This window comes from Rhinolophus sinicus, chromosome 1 (genome assembly GCF_057876585.1).
Source record: "Rhinolophus sinicus isolate RSI-liver-muscle chromosome 1, RSI-T2T, whole genome shotgun sequence".
Taxonomy (NCBI): Eukaryota; Metazoa; Chordata; class Mammalia; order Chiroptera; family Rhinolophidae; genus Rhinolophus; species Rhinolophus sinicus.
In genome coordinates this window covers 39,082,121-39,096,273 of record NC_142501.1, presented here as the reverse complement: position 1 = coordinate 39,096,273, position 14,153 = coordinate 39,082,121, and the positions used below count along the sequence as shown (strand labels likewise).

The 14,153-nt window shown below is 35.4% G+C and overlaps 1 protein-coding gene across 2 annotated transcripts in view; it reads right to left on the bottom strand.

Annotated features, from left to right (window-relative positions):
* Window positions 1–14,153, bottom strand: part of RASSF8 (Ras association domain family member 8) — a 102,761-nt gene that overhangs the window by 4,710 nt on the left and 83,898 nt on the right. For both annotated transcript variants that reach the window (XM_074325909.2, XM_019737627.3), the window contains 2 exons: window positions 2,413–3,302; window positions 171–315 (listed from right to left, as the gene is read on the bottom strand). In XM_074325909.2, the coding sequence (XP_074182010.1) occupies window positions 171–315; window positions 2,413–3,302 (1,035 nt within the window). The remainder of the gene's footprint in view (window positions 1–170; window positions 316–2,412; window positions 3,303–14,153) is intronic.

Sequence of the window (14,153 nt, the reverse complement as noted above, 5' to 3'; positions counted from 1 at the left end):
TCGGTTTTCCCCAGAAACAGTAAGCACATCAAATTTTTTTTATAGTGGCCCAAGAATTAGCTTTGAATGGTAGGATAACACTTTTACTGAATACCAAGACATTTATTCAAAGTTAACTATTGAGAATAAAGTAAAAAAAAAAAAAAAAAGCAGATTTCTCAACATCTTACCCCTTTCTATGTCTGCATGTGAGGCCTCGACTTCAGTGGGCTCTGCTGGCAAAACGGTAACTTTCGTCCCTGTCTGCTGGATAAACTGCTGGAGATTGACTTGCCGCAGCTCTTTAGTCAACTGCTCCAGCTCTTGTTCTTTGTCCTAGATGGAAGTTACATTTTTTTTTTTAATTTGAGGATTCAATATTGGCCAGCTAAAAGACATCCTGGAGACAGTCCATCTGCTCCAGGGATTGAATGTGGGATACTTGCTTTCACAAGAGCATTTAACAAACCTGGCTTCTATCGATACAACAGACTGAAGATGTCACTTTCTCTCTGTGGCACGGGCCAAACAACAGGCAAATAAAGGATGACAGCTTCTTCAGTCTGGTCTCTTAAATGTGATGCTTTCCTCTGTTAGGAATACACTATGCGCCTGATGAAATCAATATATGTCTATAAACTTTCATCAATAAAACACTGGTTTCCATCCAGCCCGTGTTCACAGGGCTCTTGCTAAGCTCGTCACAATTCGATTTCCCTATTATCCACGTCAAAGCCGACTGCAGAATGAATAGTCATTTGGTCCATGAGAGTCACAGTTCCTGTTTTTTGTAAACTGTTTAAGTTCTCAGGAGAGCTGTTACTGAGATTCACATTATTGACCGAGGAAAGCAAGATTCCCACAAGATTTTCACTATGAGGTTTTTAAATCCTTGAAGACAGTTCTGAGAACTGAAGAGCCCTAAAGAGAGGAGATCAACTTTGGACAGAAGGAAAGGTCCAAAATCAAGGAGGCAGAGTATGGTTTAAAATGGATTTTCCCCTTTCTCTCCTTTCCTACACTATAAGGAAAAGTGGCAAGGCCCCACCCAGGCTGGGTGTGTCTGAGGATTTGGTAGGGGAGGGGAGAGACTGTAGGAAAGAGCGGTTGTTTCACTCACTTTGAGGGTGGGAGGTACTTGGAGATATGTTACTAGTTTGACTATTAGACACCTTTCAATAGGTAGTGGGATTTACTAGTAATGATTATCGTAAATTAGTGTTTCCTGGAAGTAATATCAAAGGCAACACAATTTCCAATTGTACCCTTAAGTGTAAAAATGAATCCAAATAGCAAAATACTAACAAATCACAGGTTAACAACCTTCTGCTGCATGAAAAACTCCTGATTTTCAAAGTCTGGGAGGCAGTGTTACCTCTCACTATAGTTAATGACAGAGAAATCACATAAGGTCTTCCTGAAACCTTAGGAACTGCTCATATTCTAAAGCAGCTCTTCTCAACCTTCAATGTGCGCAGGTACTATTTGGAGCTCTTGTTATAATAGAGATTGTGAATTCCTAATGAGTGTGCCCTGCAGCTGCGTGGATTGCACTTTGAACCGCAGTTTCTAAATCAGGACTGTCCAACACTGTAGCCACTAGACACACAGGCTGTTGGGCACTTGAAATGCGGCCAACTGTGACTAAAAACGAATTTTACATTTATTTTTTAAAACTTTGTTGAATATTATATAATTTTAATTATATTTAATTTAAGTAGCCGTATCAGTTGTGTATCTTTCTCAAGTCATCTGTTAGAGACTGGTACCTCTTGCAACTCCCATCACATCACCACAATGTCTTTTCGTGAGTGGGTACCTGAGAAACGTAGGTGGAGTGATCAGGGTCTAACGTGGAAAAATATACATGTTCTCGTACTTGAACAAGAGAGTGGAAAAATTGGTGAGGACTCTTTGTGCTCCTCTCCCTAAGAAAGCAGAGGAGGGCAGCCTGGAGGGGGGAGAAGGGAAGGGGACTATGTACATCTCAGGAAAGAAGATGGGGTTAGCAACAATGGAGAAGTGACAGCTGAGCAGCCAACTAGCCACACAATCCTTGGTAAATCAATCCTTGGTAATCTCTTTCAGCTTTGGGTTCTCTATCTCTAAGAGGAGAAGGTCAGATTCACTATCTCATCATTAGTGTCCATTCCAGGTCTGAGATTCTATTCTTCTATATCCAATTACCTAATGCTGCAACTGCCACAGTAAGAGAGCTCCTTCCCTGGAACGAGGATCAGTGTGGCTTTAGCTCTTATCTTTGTTTTGGTCTCACATCTAAGCTTTACGGTAAGTCACAAGAATTCTAACAGAATCATAAACTAAGGTAGGTTTCCAGCCTTAAATGTGAGAGAAACCGGACAATCATTAAAGAAGATGTCAAGAATATATTGATTCTTTTAAACAGATGAAACATTATAAAAATGTTCTTACCTGTAATCGTTTGGTGGCTTGTCCAAGAGATCTTTCCACGGCTTTAATACCATTTTCCAGTCTCAGACTCTGCTGGCCTTGAATGTCAATCTCCCCTCTGACCTTACCAATCTTTCCTTTAACCTCTTCTTCATTGACTTGTGCCTCCTGGACTTCCCGTTGCAATTTTTCTGCTTCAAGACCGCTTTCCATAGTCTGGATCTGAGCCAAATAGTCCTTTAATTTGCTCTCACATTCTGTTATTTTCTGTCTTATTTCTTGAAGTTGATCCTTCAGCTGTTTTTCATTTTCCTGTTCAATCTGTAATTCATTTTCCCAAAATTCTTCCTCTTCAATTTCTACATCATTTCTTTTGATCTTTTGCTCCAGGCGGACAATTTCTTCTTCAAGGTTAGAATTATATTTTTGCTCCCAAAATCGTATTTCTATTTCATTTGATTCCAGCTCTTTCTCAATGGACTGAAGCTTCTCTGTCTGTAAACGGATCAGCTTCTTTAATTCGTCTGCTGTTGTTTTGCAGTTATTCAGCACCTTTTGCTTAAATTCAGTTTCTTTACCTTTTCCAAAAATTTCCATTAATCCTTTGGCACCTCCTGTAAATGTTAATGATTTCCTTTTAGGTTCTCTCCTTTTGATTGACTTGTCAATCTGAGGCCTCAGTTTAGCTAAGGGGGGCAAACTCTGCCTGTATAAAGTTCTTTCAGGAATTCGAGCCACACTATCGGAGGTGGGTCGCTCACTGAGAGATGGCCCCGTCCGACGTAAAATAAGTTGTACATCACTAGCATACTGCCCCCACTTGTTTAACGATATGATAGGATTTTCATGAGGTGCCAAGTGTCTTTCAGTATCTCTCCATTTTTCTATTAGAGTGTACCTTCCAGTTCGACCTATAGTAAAAAAGATAAGAATAAACTGTCAAAATGGGACATGCAAGAGCTAAAATAATGGAACACAGGATGCTATTTGGTAACTCTGTCTTCTTGACTAGCAAAGGTCCAGTCTATGCAGCCTTTGAAACTTTCATTTGAAGATACTAAACTACTTAAGACATGCAACAGCATAAAATTATAGGATGTGAACTGCATAATCTTCAGACTTACTTAGAAATTCATCTTTGTATATTCGACCTCAGTGAGAACCATACACTTTTGTCAAACACCTGATTGCCTAGACCTTGTTTGGGGCAAGACCTCCAGCCAAAACAAAGGAGGACACTAGAATACTCCACTGGAATCAGTGAGGGTCTGGTCCCAGGACCTAGGTAGAACTTCAAAACCTGATAAACTTCCAATTGGTAAATCATATGCTTTCTTTTGCACATCAGGACTTGGGAAGGCTGGAGGCTCATTTCTCCACCTAAAGGGAGTAGAGAACCTGCTACTCAGCTAATAGATAGCTGGACAGGTCTTTCCTCTGTCTCCCCCTGAGGCCTGGGCAAACTGATAGTTCATACAGCGGGTGTCTTCCTGCACACCTGTGGCAAATTAAAAACTCACTTCAATGAAAGTAACCCTTCAAAACAATTTCATATAAAAAGGGGACTGATGGGCAGTCTTGGTCAGTTTTGATAACAGCTTCAAAGATTCTTCTAAAAAATTTAAAAGACAAAAGTGATATTAAAAAAAGTAAAATCACATTTAAATAAAAAATATATATTGAACCTAACTAGTAATTAAGGAAGATAAAGTTTCAGAAGATAATATAATGCCATCAGCTTGAACATACTTCTGAAATATTTCCACTTAAGGTGCGTAAGTCACATGGATCATACTAATTCTGTTAAAAGTGTCCATTAGACACCTGAAACTAATATAATGTTATATGTCAACTACATTTTAATAAAAAGAAGTGTCCATTAGTAGTTAATATTATTAGAAAGAAAAACAAAGCTGACCCTGCCATCTAGCAATTATAATACTTGCATATATAGCTACTGATTTATCTTCCCTGCTTTCTTTTTTTAATTTCATGAGCTTCTGAACCACTAGTAGTATTTTCTCAATTACTGTGTCACTAAACAAAGATCTGGATATGTAAATACAAACACTTTTGTATGTAATTCAAAAGTAGCACATGAAGAATGATATTGCTTTAAGCATATCATAGGCAATGTTCTCCTTTAAGGAAATCTGAATCTTGGGTGAAGCTGAAAAGTTGAAGCTTTGGAGGCAAACAGACTCAAGTTTTGATCCTGAGTAAATTACTTACTGGAAGTAGCATAACTTGATTTCTAAAATGGGGATAATAGCAATACCTCAGAGGTTATGAGAGTCAAGAGTCAGGTGTAGTAAGTACCTACCACAATACGTGGGTTCACAGCAGGTATTCAGCAGATGGTAGCCATTATTCATTTAAGACATTGTTATTCATATAACAAAAGGACTGACCAGAGACCTTTAAATAGTGATGTAACATGACAATAAGCTGACTTTAAAAAAAAACGCTTAAGCTACTTTCAGCAACTCCCAACCATGTAAAGCTGGACAGAGTTAGAAAGAACATAAGCTCTGGAGTTGGCATAAGGAATATAGTCAATTGTAACAGCTATTACATATACCATGTCAGACGGGTAGTAGATTGTGGGGGAGGGTTATCACTTTGTGAGGGGTGTCAGTGTCTATTACATGGTTTCGTACACCTGAAACTAAAAAAGAGAAAAAGCTCTGGAGTCGGAAGGCCTGTGTTCAGATCTGGCTCTGCCATCTATTTACATGATTTACATAAATTATTAATGTCCTTTAGCTTCAGTTTCCTCATCTATAGGGTGAGAGTATTTTCTTACCTGACAATGTTGTTGCGAGAGTCGAGTAGATGAAAAATATAAAAATGTTTTTAAAATTGAAAAGTGCTATACAAATATTAGTTGTTAGTATCAAAATACCTAGGCAAACAGGGAATGAAAAAGAAAACCTTAGCACAGTCGACTGGCTTCTTGGAATCTAATTAGTTTCTAATGATTTTCAGGTTAAAAATTACTATAATCACCCCAAGGAAAAAACCATGTGACTTTGAAGCAGGTACAACACATACTGCTTCAAAGATCAAGCACTTTGTGTTCTTGGCTCTGCTGTTCTTCAACTACTTTTAGGATCTCGCTGCTGCTGTCTGGATCTCTATGTCCTCATCAGTAACATGAGGGGTTAGACTGGATCAGTAGAGCCTCCTCTAATTCTATTGGGACAAGGAAGCATCTTTAACAAGAGAACTGAATCATTATATTATACAAGCAAAATCAAAAATTGTAAAGACCCTAATTTAGACATAATTAAATATAAAGCTGATTTTTCCAGTACTGCTGCTCTGAGAATGTCTTGGTAGAAGATTATTTAGAATTGCTTTTACGGCCAGTTCTCCATTTTTGTTAAGTAATGTACATTTAGTGCAAGTAGGCAAAAAGAAAAACATCCAGCAATATAAAAAACTTTTTCATTTATTTTTTATTAGTTTCAGGTGTACAAAATAACGTAATGATTAGACACTTACTCCCCTCACAAAGTGATAACCCCAGCAAGTCTCCTACCCTTCTGACATCATACATTGCTGTTACAATACCATTGACTAAATTCCCTATGCTGTACTTTATATCCTGTGACTACACACGCGCGCACACACACACACACACACACACACACACACACACACACACACACAGCATGCACACACATTTAATTATAGCTGACATTCAATATTATTTTATGTTAGTTTCAGGAGGATAGTGCAGTGGTTAGGCATTTATATAATCTATGAAGTGATCCTCTTGATAAGTTTACTGTTTTCCACAGTGGCTACACCAATTTGCAATTCCACCAACAGTGCACAAGGTTTCTTTTTTCTCCACATCCTCACCAGCACTTGTTTTTTATTGATTTGTTGATGATAGCCATTCTGACAGGAGTGAGGTGGTATTTCATTGTGGTTTTTATTTGCATTTCTCTGATGATTAGTGACTTTGAACATCTTTTCATATGTCTATTGGCCATCTGTATGTCTTCTTTGGAGAAATGTCTATTCAGGTCCTCTGCCTAATTTTTAATTGGATTGTTGGTTTTTTTGGTGTTGAGTTGTATGATTTTTTTTAAAAAACAAATTTTGGATATTAACCACTTATTAGATATGTCTTATATCTTCTCCCATTCAGTAGGATGTTTTTTTTGGTTGATGATTTCCTTTGCTGTGAAAAAACTTTTTAGTTTAATGTAGTCCCATTTGTTTACTTTTCCTTTTGTTTCCCTTGCCCAAGGAGATAGACACATCAGTAAAAATATTACTCCGGGTAATGTCTGAGAGTTTACTTTCTATATTTTCTTCTAGGAGTTTTATGGTTTTGGGTCTTATTTAAGTCTTTAATCCATTTTGAGTTTATTCTTGTATATGGCATAAGACGGTGGTCCAGTTTCATTTTTTTTGCATGTATCTGTTTTCCCAGCACCATTTCTTAAATAGACTGTCTTTACCCCAATGTAAATTCTTGCTTCCTTTGTCACAGATTAAATAGTCAGATAGGCATGGATTTATTTCTGGGTTCTCTATTCTGTTCCATTGATTTATGTGTCTTTTTATGCCAGTACTATGCTGTTTTGATTACTGTGGCCTTGCAGTATAATTTGATATTAGGTAGCATGATACCTCCAGCCTTGTTTTTATTTCTCTGGATTGCCATGGCTATTCAGGGTCCTTTATGGTTCCATATAAATTTTAGGATTATTTGTTCTGGTTCTGTGAAAAATGCCATTGGTATTTTGACAGGGATTGCACTGAACCTATATATTGCTTTGGGTAGTATAGACATTTTAATTATATTGATTTTTCCTACCCATGAGCATGGCACATGTTTCCATTTGTTTGTATCTTCTTTAATTTCTCTCTTCAATATCTTATAATTTTCTGAGTACAGGTCCTTTACTTCCTTGGTTAAATTTATTCCTAAGTATTTTACTTTTTTGATGCAATTGTAAATAGGATTTTCTTAACTTTTCTTTCTGATAGTTGGTTATTGGTGTATAAAAAATGCAACTGATTTCTGAATATTAATTTTGTATCCTGCTACTTCACTAAATTCATTTACCAGGTCTAATAGTTTGTTGGTGAAATCTTTGGGGCTCTCTTTATATTGTATCATGTCATCTGCAAATAATGATACTTTTATTTCTTCCTTTCCCATTTGGATGTCTTTTATTTCTTTTTCGTGTCTGACTGCCGTGGCTAGAACTTCTAGTACTATGTTGAAGAAAAGTGGTGAAAGCGGGCATCCTTGTCTTGTTCCTTATCTTAAGGAGAACGCTTTGAGCTCTCCCTCACTGAGTATGATATTAGCTATAGGTTTGTGATATATTAGCTGTGGGCCTTTATTATGTTGAGATATGTTCCCTCTACTCCCACTTTGATGAGAGTTTTCATCATAAATGGATGCTGGATTTTGTCAAATGCTTTTCTGCATCTATTGATATGACCATATGATTTTTATTTTTCATTTTGTTTATGTGGTGTATCACATTCTTTTGATTTGCGGTTACTGAGCCATTCTTGCATACCAGGAACGAATCCCACTTGATCATGGTGTATCATCTTTTTAATGTATTGCTGAATTTGGTTTGCTAATATTTTGTTGAGGATTTTTTCATCTATGTTCATTACGGATATTGGCCTATAGTTTTCCTTTTTTGTAATGTCTTTGTCTGGTTTTGGGGACAGGGAATTGGGGCCTCATACAATGAGCTTGGGAACCTTCCCTCCTCCTGGACTTTTAGGAATAGTTTGAGGAAGATAGGTATTAAATCTTTTTTTGAATGTTTGGAAAATTTCACCTGTGAAGCCATCTGGTTGAGGACTTTTGTTTGTTGGGAGCTTGTTGATTACTGATTCAATTTTGTTGGTAGTATTCAGTCTGTTCAGATTTTCTGTTTTTTCCTTGATTCAGCCTTGGAAGATTGTATGCTTCTAGGAATTTATCCATGTCTTCCAGACTGTCAAATTTGTTGGCGTATAGTTGCTTGTAGTATTTTCTTATAATCCTCTGTATTTCTGTGTTGTCAGTTGGACTTCTCCTCTTTCATTTCTGATTGTATTTATTTGGGTCCTCTCTTTTTTTCTTGATGAGTCTGGTTAAAGGTTTGTCAATTTTGTGTATCTTTTCAAAAAACCAGCTCTTGGTTTCATTGATCTTTTTTATTTTATTTTATTTTTTGGTCGTTTATTTCCACTCTGATCTTTATTATTTCCTTCCTTGTACTCACTTTAGACTTTGTTTGCGGTTCTTCTTCCAGTTCCCTTAGGTGTAAAGACAGACTGATGATTTGAGATTTTTCTTTTTCCTTTAGATTGGCCTGCATTGCTATGAATTTTCCTCTTAGGACTGCTTTTGCTGTGTCCCATAGATTTTTGAGTTGTTGTGTTTTCATTTTCATTTGTCTCAAGATATCGTTTGATTTCTTCCTTGATCTCATTGTTGACCCATTCATAATTTAGTAGCATGTTATTTAGTCTCCATGTGTTTGTGTGTTTTTCAGTTTTTTTCTTGTAATTGATTTCTAGTTTCATACCGTTACGGTCAGAGAAGACGTTTGATACAATTTCAATCTTGTTAAATTTATTGAGACTTGTTTTGTAGCCTAATATGTGGTTTACCTTGGAAAATGTTTCATGTGCACTTGAAAAGAATGCATGTTCTGCTGCTTTGGGATGAAATGCTCTAAAAATATCAATTAAACCCATCTGTTCTAGTGTATCATTTAAGGCCATTTCCGTGTTGATTTTCTGTCTGGAAGACATGTCCATTGGTGTCAGTGGGTGTTAAAAGTCCCCTACTAGGACTGTGTTACTACTGATCTCTGCCTTTATGTTGGTCAATGTTTGTTTTATATATTTAGGTGCTCTTATATTAGGTGCATAAAAGTTTACTGGGGTGATGTCCTCTTATTGGATTGATCCCTTTATTATTACTATGTAATGTGCTTCTTTGTCTCTTATTATAGTCTTCATTTTAAAGTCTATTTTTTCTGATGTAAGTATTGCTACCCCAGATTTATTCTCATTTCCATTTGCATGAAATATCTTTTTCTATCCCTTTACTTTCAGTCTTTGTGTGTCTCTTCATCTGAGGTGGGAGCCAGCATATGCATGGGTCTTGTTTTCTTATCCACTCAGCTACCCTATGTCTTTTGATTGAAGCGTTTAATCCATTTACATTTAGAGTGATTGTTGATAGCTACATAGTTATTACCATTTTATTATTCATATTTTTGATCATTGTTTGTTTTCTCATTTCTTCTGCTTAAATAAGTCCTTTTAACATTTCTTGTAATACTGGCTTGGTGGTAATGAATTCCTTTAGTTTTTTGTCTGGGAAGCTCTTTATCTCTCCTTCAATTGTAAATGATAAGCTTGCTGGATAGAGTAGTCTTGGTTAGAAGCCCTTGTTTTTCATCACTTTGAATACTTCCTGCCACTCCCTTCTGGCCTGCAAAGTTTCCGTTGAGAAACCAGCTGAAAGTCTTATGGGAGCTCCCCTGTAAGTAACTAGCTGTCTTTCTCTTGCTGCTTTTAAGATTCTGTCTTTGTCTTTTACCTTTGCCATCTTAATCATGATGTGTCTTGGTGTGGGCCTGTTTGGGTTCATCTTGTTTGGGACTCTCTGTGCATCCTGGGCTTGTATGTCTATTTCCTCTGCCAGATTAGGAAAGCTTTCAGTCATTATTTCTTCAAATAAGTTCTCGATCCCTTGCTCCCTCTCTTCTCCTTATGGTACTCCTATGATGCGAATGTTGTTACACTTGATGTTGTCCCACAGGTCTCTTAAACTATCTTCATTTTTTAAATTCTTTTTTCTTTCTGTTGTTCTGATTGGGTATTTTCTACTACCTTGTCTTCTAAATCACTGATTCGATCCTCTGCTTCATCTAATCTGCTGCTGATTCCTCTAGTGCATTCTTCATTTCAGTTATTGTATTCTTTATTTCTGACTGGTTCTTTTTTTATGGTTTCTATGTCCTTCTTTATGCTTGTTATCTCTTTGTTGAAATTCTCACTATAAAAGCCTTTTTGAAAGTTAAATGAATTAATGGCTTTGATTTTATTATAGAAATTGGGTTTTAGATAGTTTATGTAAGAATTCTATTATCATTGTTTTTTATACTTATACTTGGCAAAGCCCCACAGATCCTGTCTCTTTAATTTAGATAGATTCAAACTCCTCATGCAAAACTCCTTTTAGTGTTTTATTAAATGGATACATTTAGTTTTACTTTGCATGTTGTCTTCATCTAGTCTTAAAATTAATAAAAAGGAATGTCTAACTGCTTATCTGTCTATCCATCCATCCATCCTCCATCTGTGGCACTTTAGTTAAGCTGTTTTGGCTATCTAGGACTGTGTGTCACATTAAGTAATGGTAAATAAAATACTGACTATACTTTTGAATAGTTGAAGCATTTGAATGTAATCCCAAGAATCATTAACTTCAGGAAAATCATATAAAGAGAGATTTTAATGCATCAGTAGAATTGCACTGGATGACTGACATAAATTAAAAGGAAATAAGATAACAGATTATGTTCACCTAACTTAAAGCAGAATATATCACTATGAAATAATATGAAGTTTTTGAAAATATACACCAAAACTGAAATATTTAAATATGGGTCATCCAGAAACATGCCCTTATTTCAACCTTTTTCAATATTTGGAAATTTCTATTTAAAGCCAAAAATCAAAATCATGGTTTCAAGGTCACATCTTATTATTTATTCAATAAATAAACACCAAAGAACAAATACTTGCCAGAAATAGGTTCTGGGGATATAGATTCTAGTAAACACCTTGATCATCAACCCTCTTCATAAATTTTAGTTTTGACATGTGATTTTTTTTTCTTCAGTATCAAATCCTCCTTACCCCAAAGATGAACACTGTACATTATTCAAAAGAATGTGACAGAGAGCTGGCATTAATCTCTCAAGAATTTAATGGCAACATATCCTTCTGTTTCTGGACATATTGGAGGTAATGCCAATAACACCTGACACATTCTTTATCTATGGTGAATAAGCTACCTTACCCTACTGAATTATTCTGATAACAGATGCTTTGCTGAGCTATAAAAATTTTGATTCTTATGCATACTCTGGTGAACATAACTAATCCTTTCCATAATGACTTTGAATTCTTACAATGAACACTGATCTGTGTAACAGAACTTACACTGTATTATTTTATAGTCTGTTAAATGCTTTTGAATATATTATATATATATAAAACATGTAATATATATAATATATATGATATATATATATATATATGTATCTCATATATATGTGTGTGTGTATATATATATATATATATATATATATATATATATATATAATCTTAATTGGTTTTGTGAGTTAAGCAGTATAGGTATTACAATCCTCAACATACCAGTGAAGAAATCAAAGCTTAAAGAATTTAAAGCTATTTCCCAATGATGTACAGCTATTCTGCAAATTTATCAGTGAATAATCTACAAGTCCCGAGTATAGACGCTATTAAGCTTTCATAGAGTATTTATCTTATAACAGTGATGTAAGAATGTATGTGAGTATAACTTGTCAGCCAGCTGTGCATTCAACCCATAGTTAAATTATTCACAGTATATTTTCCCAGTGTGTTGATGAAAATATCATGTAATCACAGAATTATTGCACAAGAATTTAGGACCTACTAAAGGTTATATGGTAAACTTACTACTATTAAAAATAATGAAATATTGTGTGTTCACCACCCAGAGTCAGTTTTCTTTCGATCACCATATACTGGATCCCCTTTACCCTCATCTACTACCCCTCTCCCCACTTACCCTCTGGTAACCACTAAACTATTGTCTGTGTCTATGAATTTTTGTTTCTTCATTTGTCTGTCTTGTTCTTTTGTTGTTTTCAGTTTTATACACCACATATCAGTGAAATCATGTGGTTCTCGACTTTTTCTGTCTGACTTATTTTGCTCAGCATAATAATCTCAAGATCCATCCATGTTGTTGCAAAATCTACGTAACTTTACTAACAATTGTCACCTCAATAAACTTTAACTTAAAAAAATGAAAATATTTATTGATTTTGTAATTATTAACATTTATTATGCCTACTGTTTGCTAGGCATTGTGCTGGTTACTTTACATAAATGTTACTAAAATAATAGCTAATACTTATCACTATAAGTCACTAAGATTTGGGGGATTGTTAATGAAGCATAATGTAACCCATCCTGACTGACAGATGCTGAGAACTACATGTATTCCCATTCATTAAAATTGTGAGTCATTACATCATTATTTTAACTATCAAAACTGTAAAAGATGACCTTGGTTCTAAAAAAAGCAGTATATTTTACTACAGAAGATTTTTATTTCTTGTTTCAATATACTTCAATATATTTTCTAACAGCTGTCCATTGAGATTATAGGGGGTCATAACTAACACTGTATCATAATAGTTAAAGCAGTATTCCTGAATCAGACTACTGGTTTGAATCCCAGTACCCTCCTTACTAGCTATATGAGCTTGGGCAAGTTATTTCACATCTCTGTGCCTCATGTTGATCATCTGGAATGATAATAATTAGTGCCTTCCTCATAAGATCCTTGTCAGGATTAAATAATATAAAAAATTTAACTGAAAATCCAGTCAATGAAAAATGAAACCTTTAAACAATGAATGATTATGAAGAGTTAAATCTTTTTTTTAAGGTCACCTACATTCACATAAAAAGACTGTGTGTAGTGTTCATTTCTAGGAATTAGGATCATGAGTGATTCTTTTACCTTCTTTGTGTTTTTCTAAATTGCAGAATAGTCTACAATGAAGTATTACTTTGTAAATATAAAAAAAATCAATCAATTTGTAAATTTCTAAAACTGATAATTTACACATGAAATTAAGAGTTAAATATGAAAATATAAAATGTATGCTTTTCCTTTTCTTCTAAGGGATCATGTAATTTTAGAGACTGATGGAACATTAGGTGGTCACCTAGTTCAGCCTGTAATTTACAGGAAAAAACGTTAAAAAATTCATTTATTCACAAATATGTACTGAGTGTCTACTACATGCTAGATATGGTTTTACACTGTAAGAATAAGCAGCAAAACATGGCAGACAAGTGACAATACACAGAAAATGAATGTAGGTCTACTGTCCATTATTCAACAGCTTTAGGAACAGATATGCTGAAAATCCAGAATTTTTGGATTTTAGAAAGGTAGCATAGTGCTATGATTCAGGTCTGTAATCGAACATTAACATACCTAAAGTAAAATGTATCAAAGTTCATACTAAATAGAATTAATATAAAAGCAGCCTCACATCAAATCAGATCAGTTTTCAATCACCAAATGAGTTCAAGCCATGACAGGTATTGCTAACAAATGAAGTATGATAAACTTTAGGCTTTCAGAATTTTTTAGATTTTAAACTGTGGATAACGGATTGTGGCTTATATGCAATATGCCAGGTGGGGTAAGCGCTACAGAGAAACAGAGTACGGCAGACAGGGAGAGTGTGTGTGTGTGTGCATGCGCGTGTGCAGGGACATGCAGTCAGGAAGGGGCTCTGTGACACGAGAGCAGAGATCCAAGGGATTGAATTTTGAAGATAACTGGGTGCAGAGTATTCTCAGCAGAGAGAAGATAAGATGCAAAGGCTGAGGCGGAAATGTGTTTGGTATGTTTAAGAGGGGACAATCAAAAGTGAGTGGTGGGCTGGCCCAGT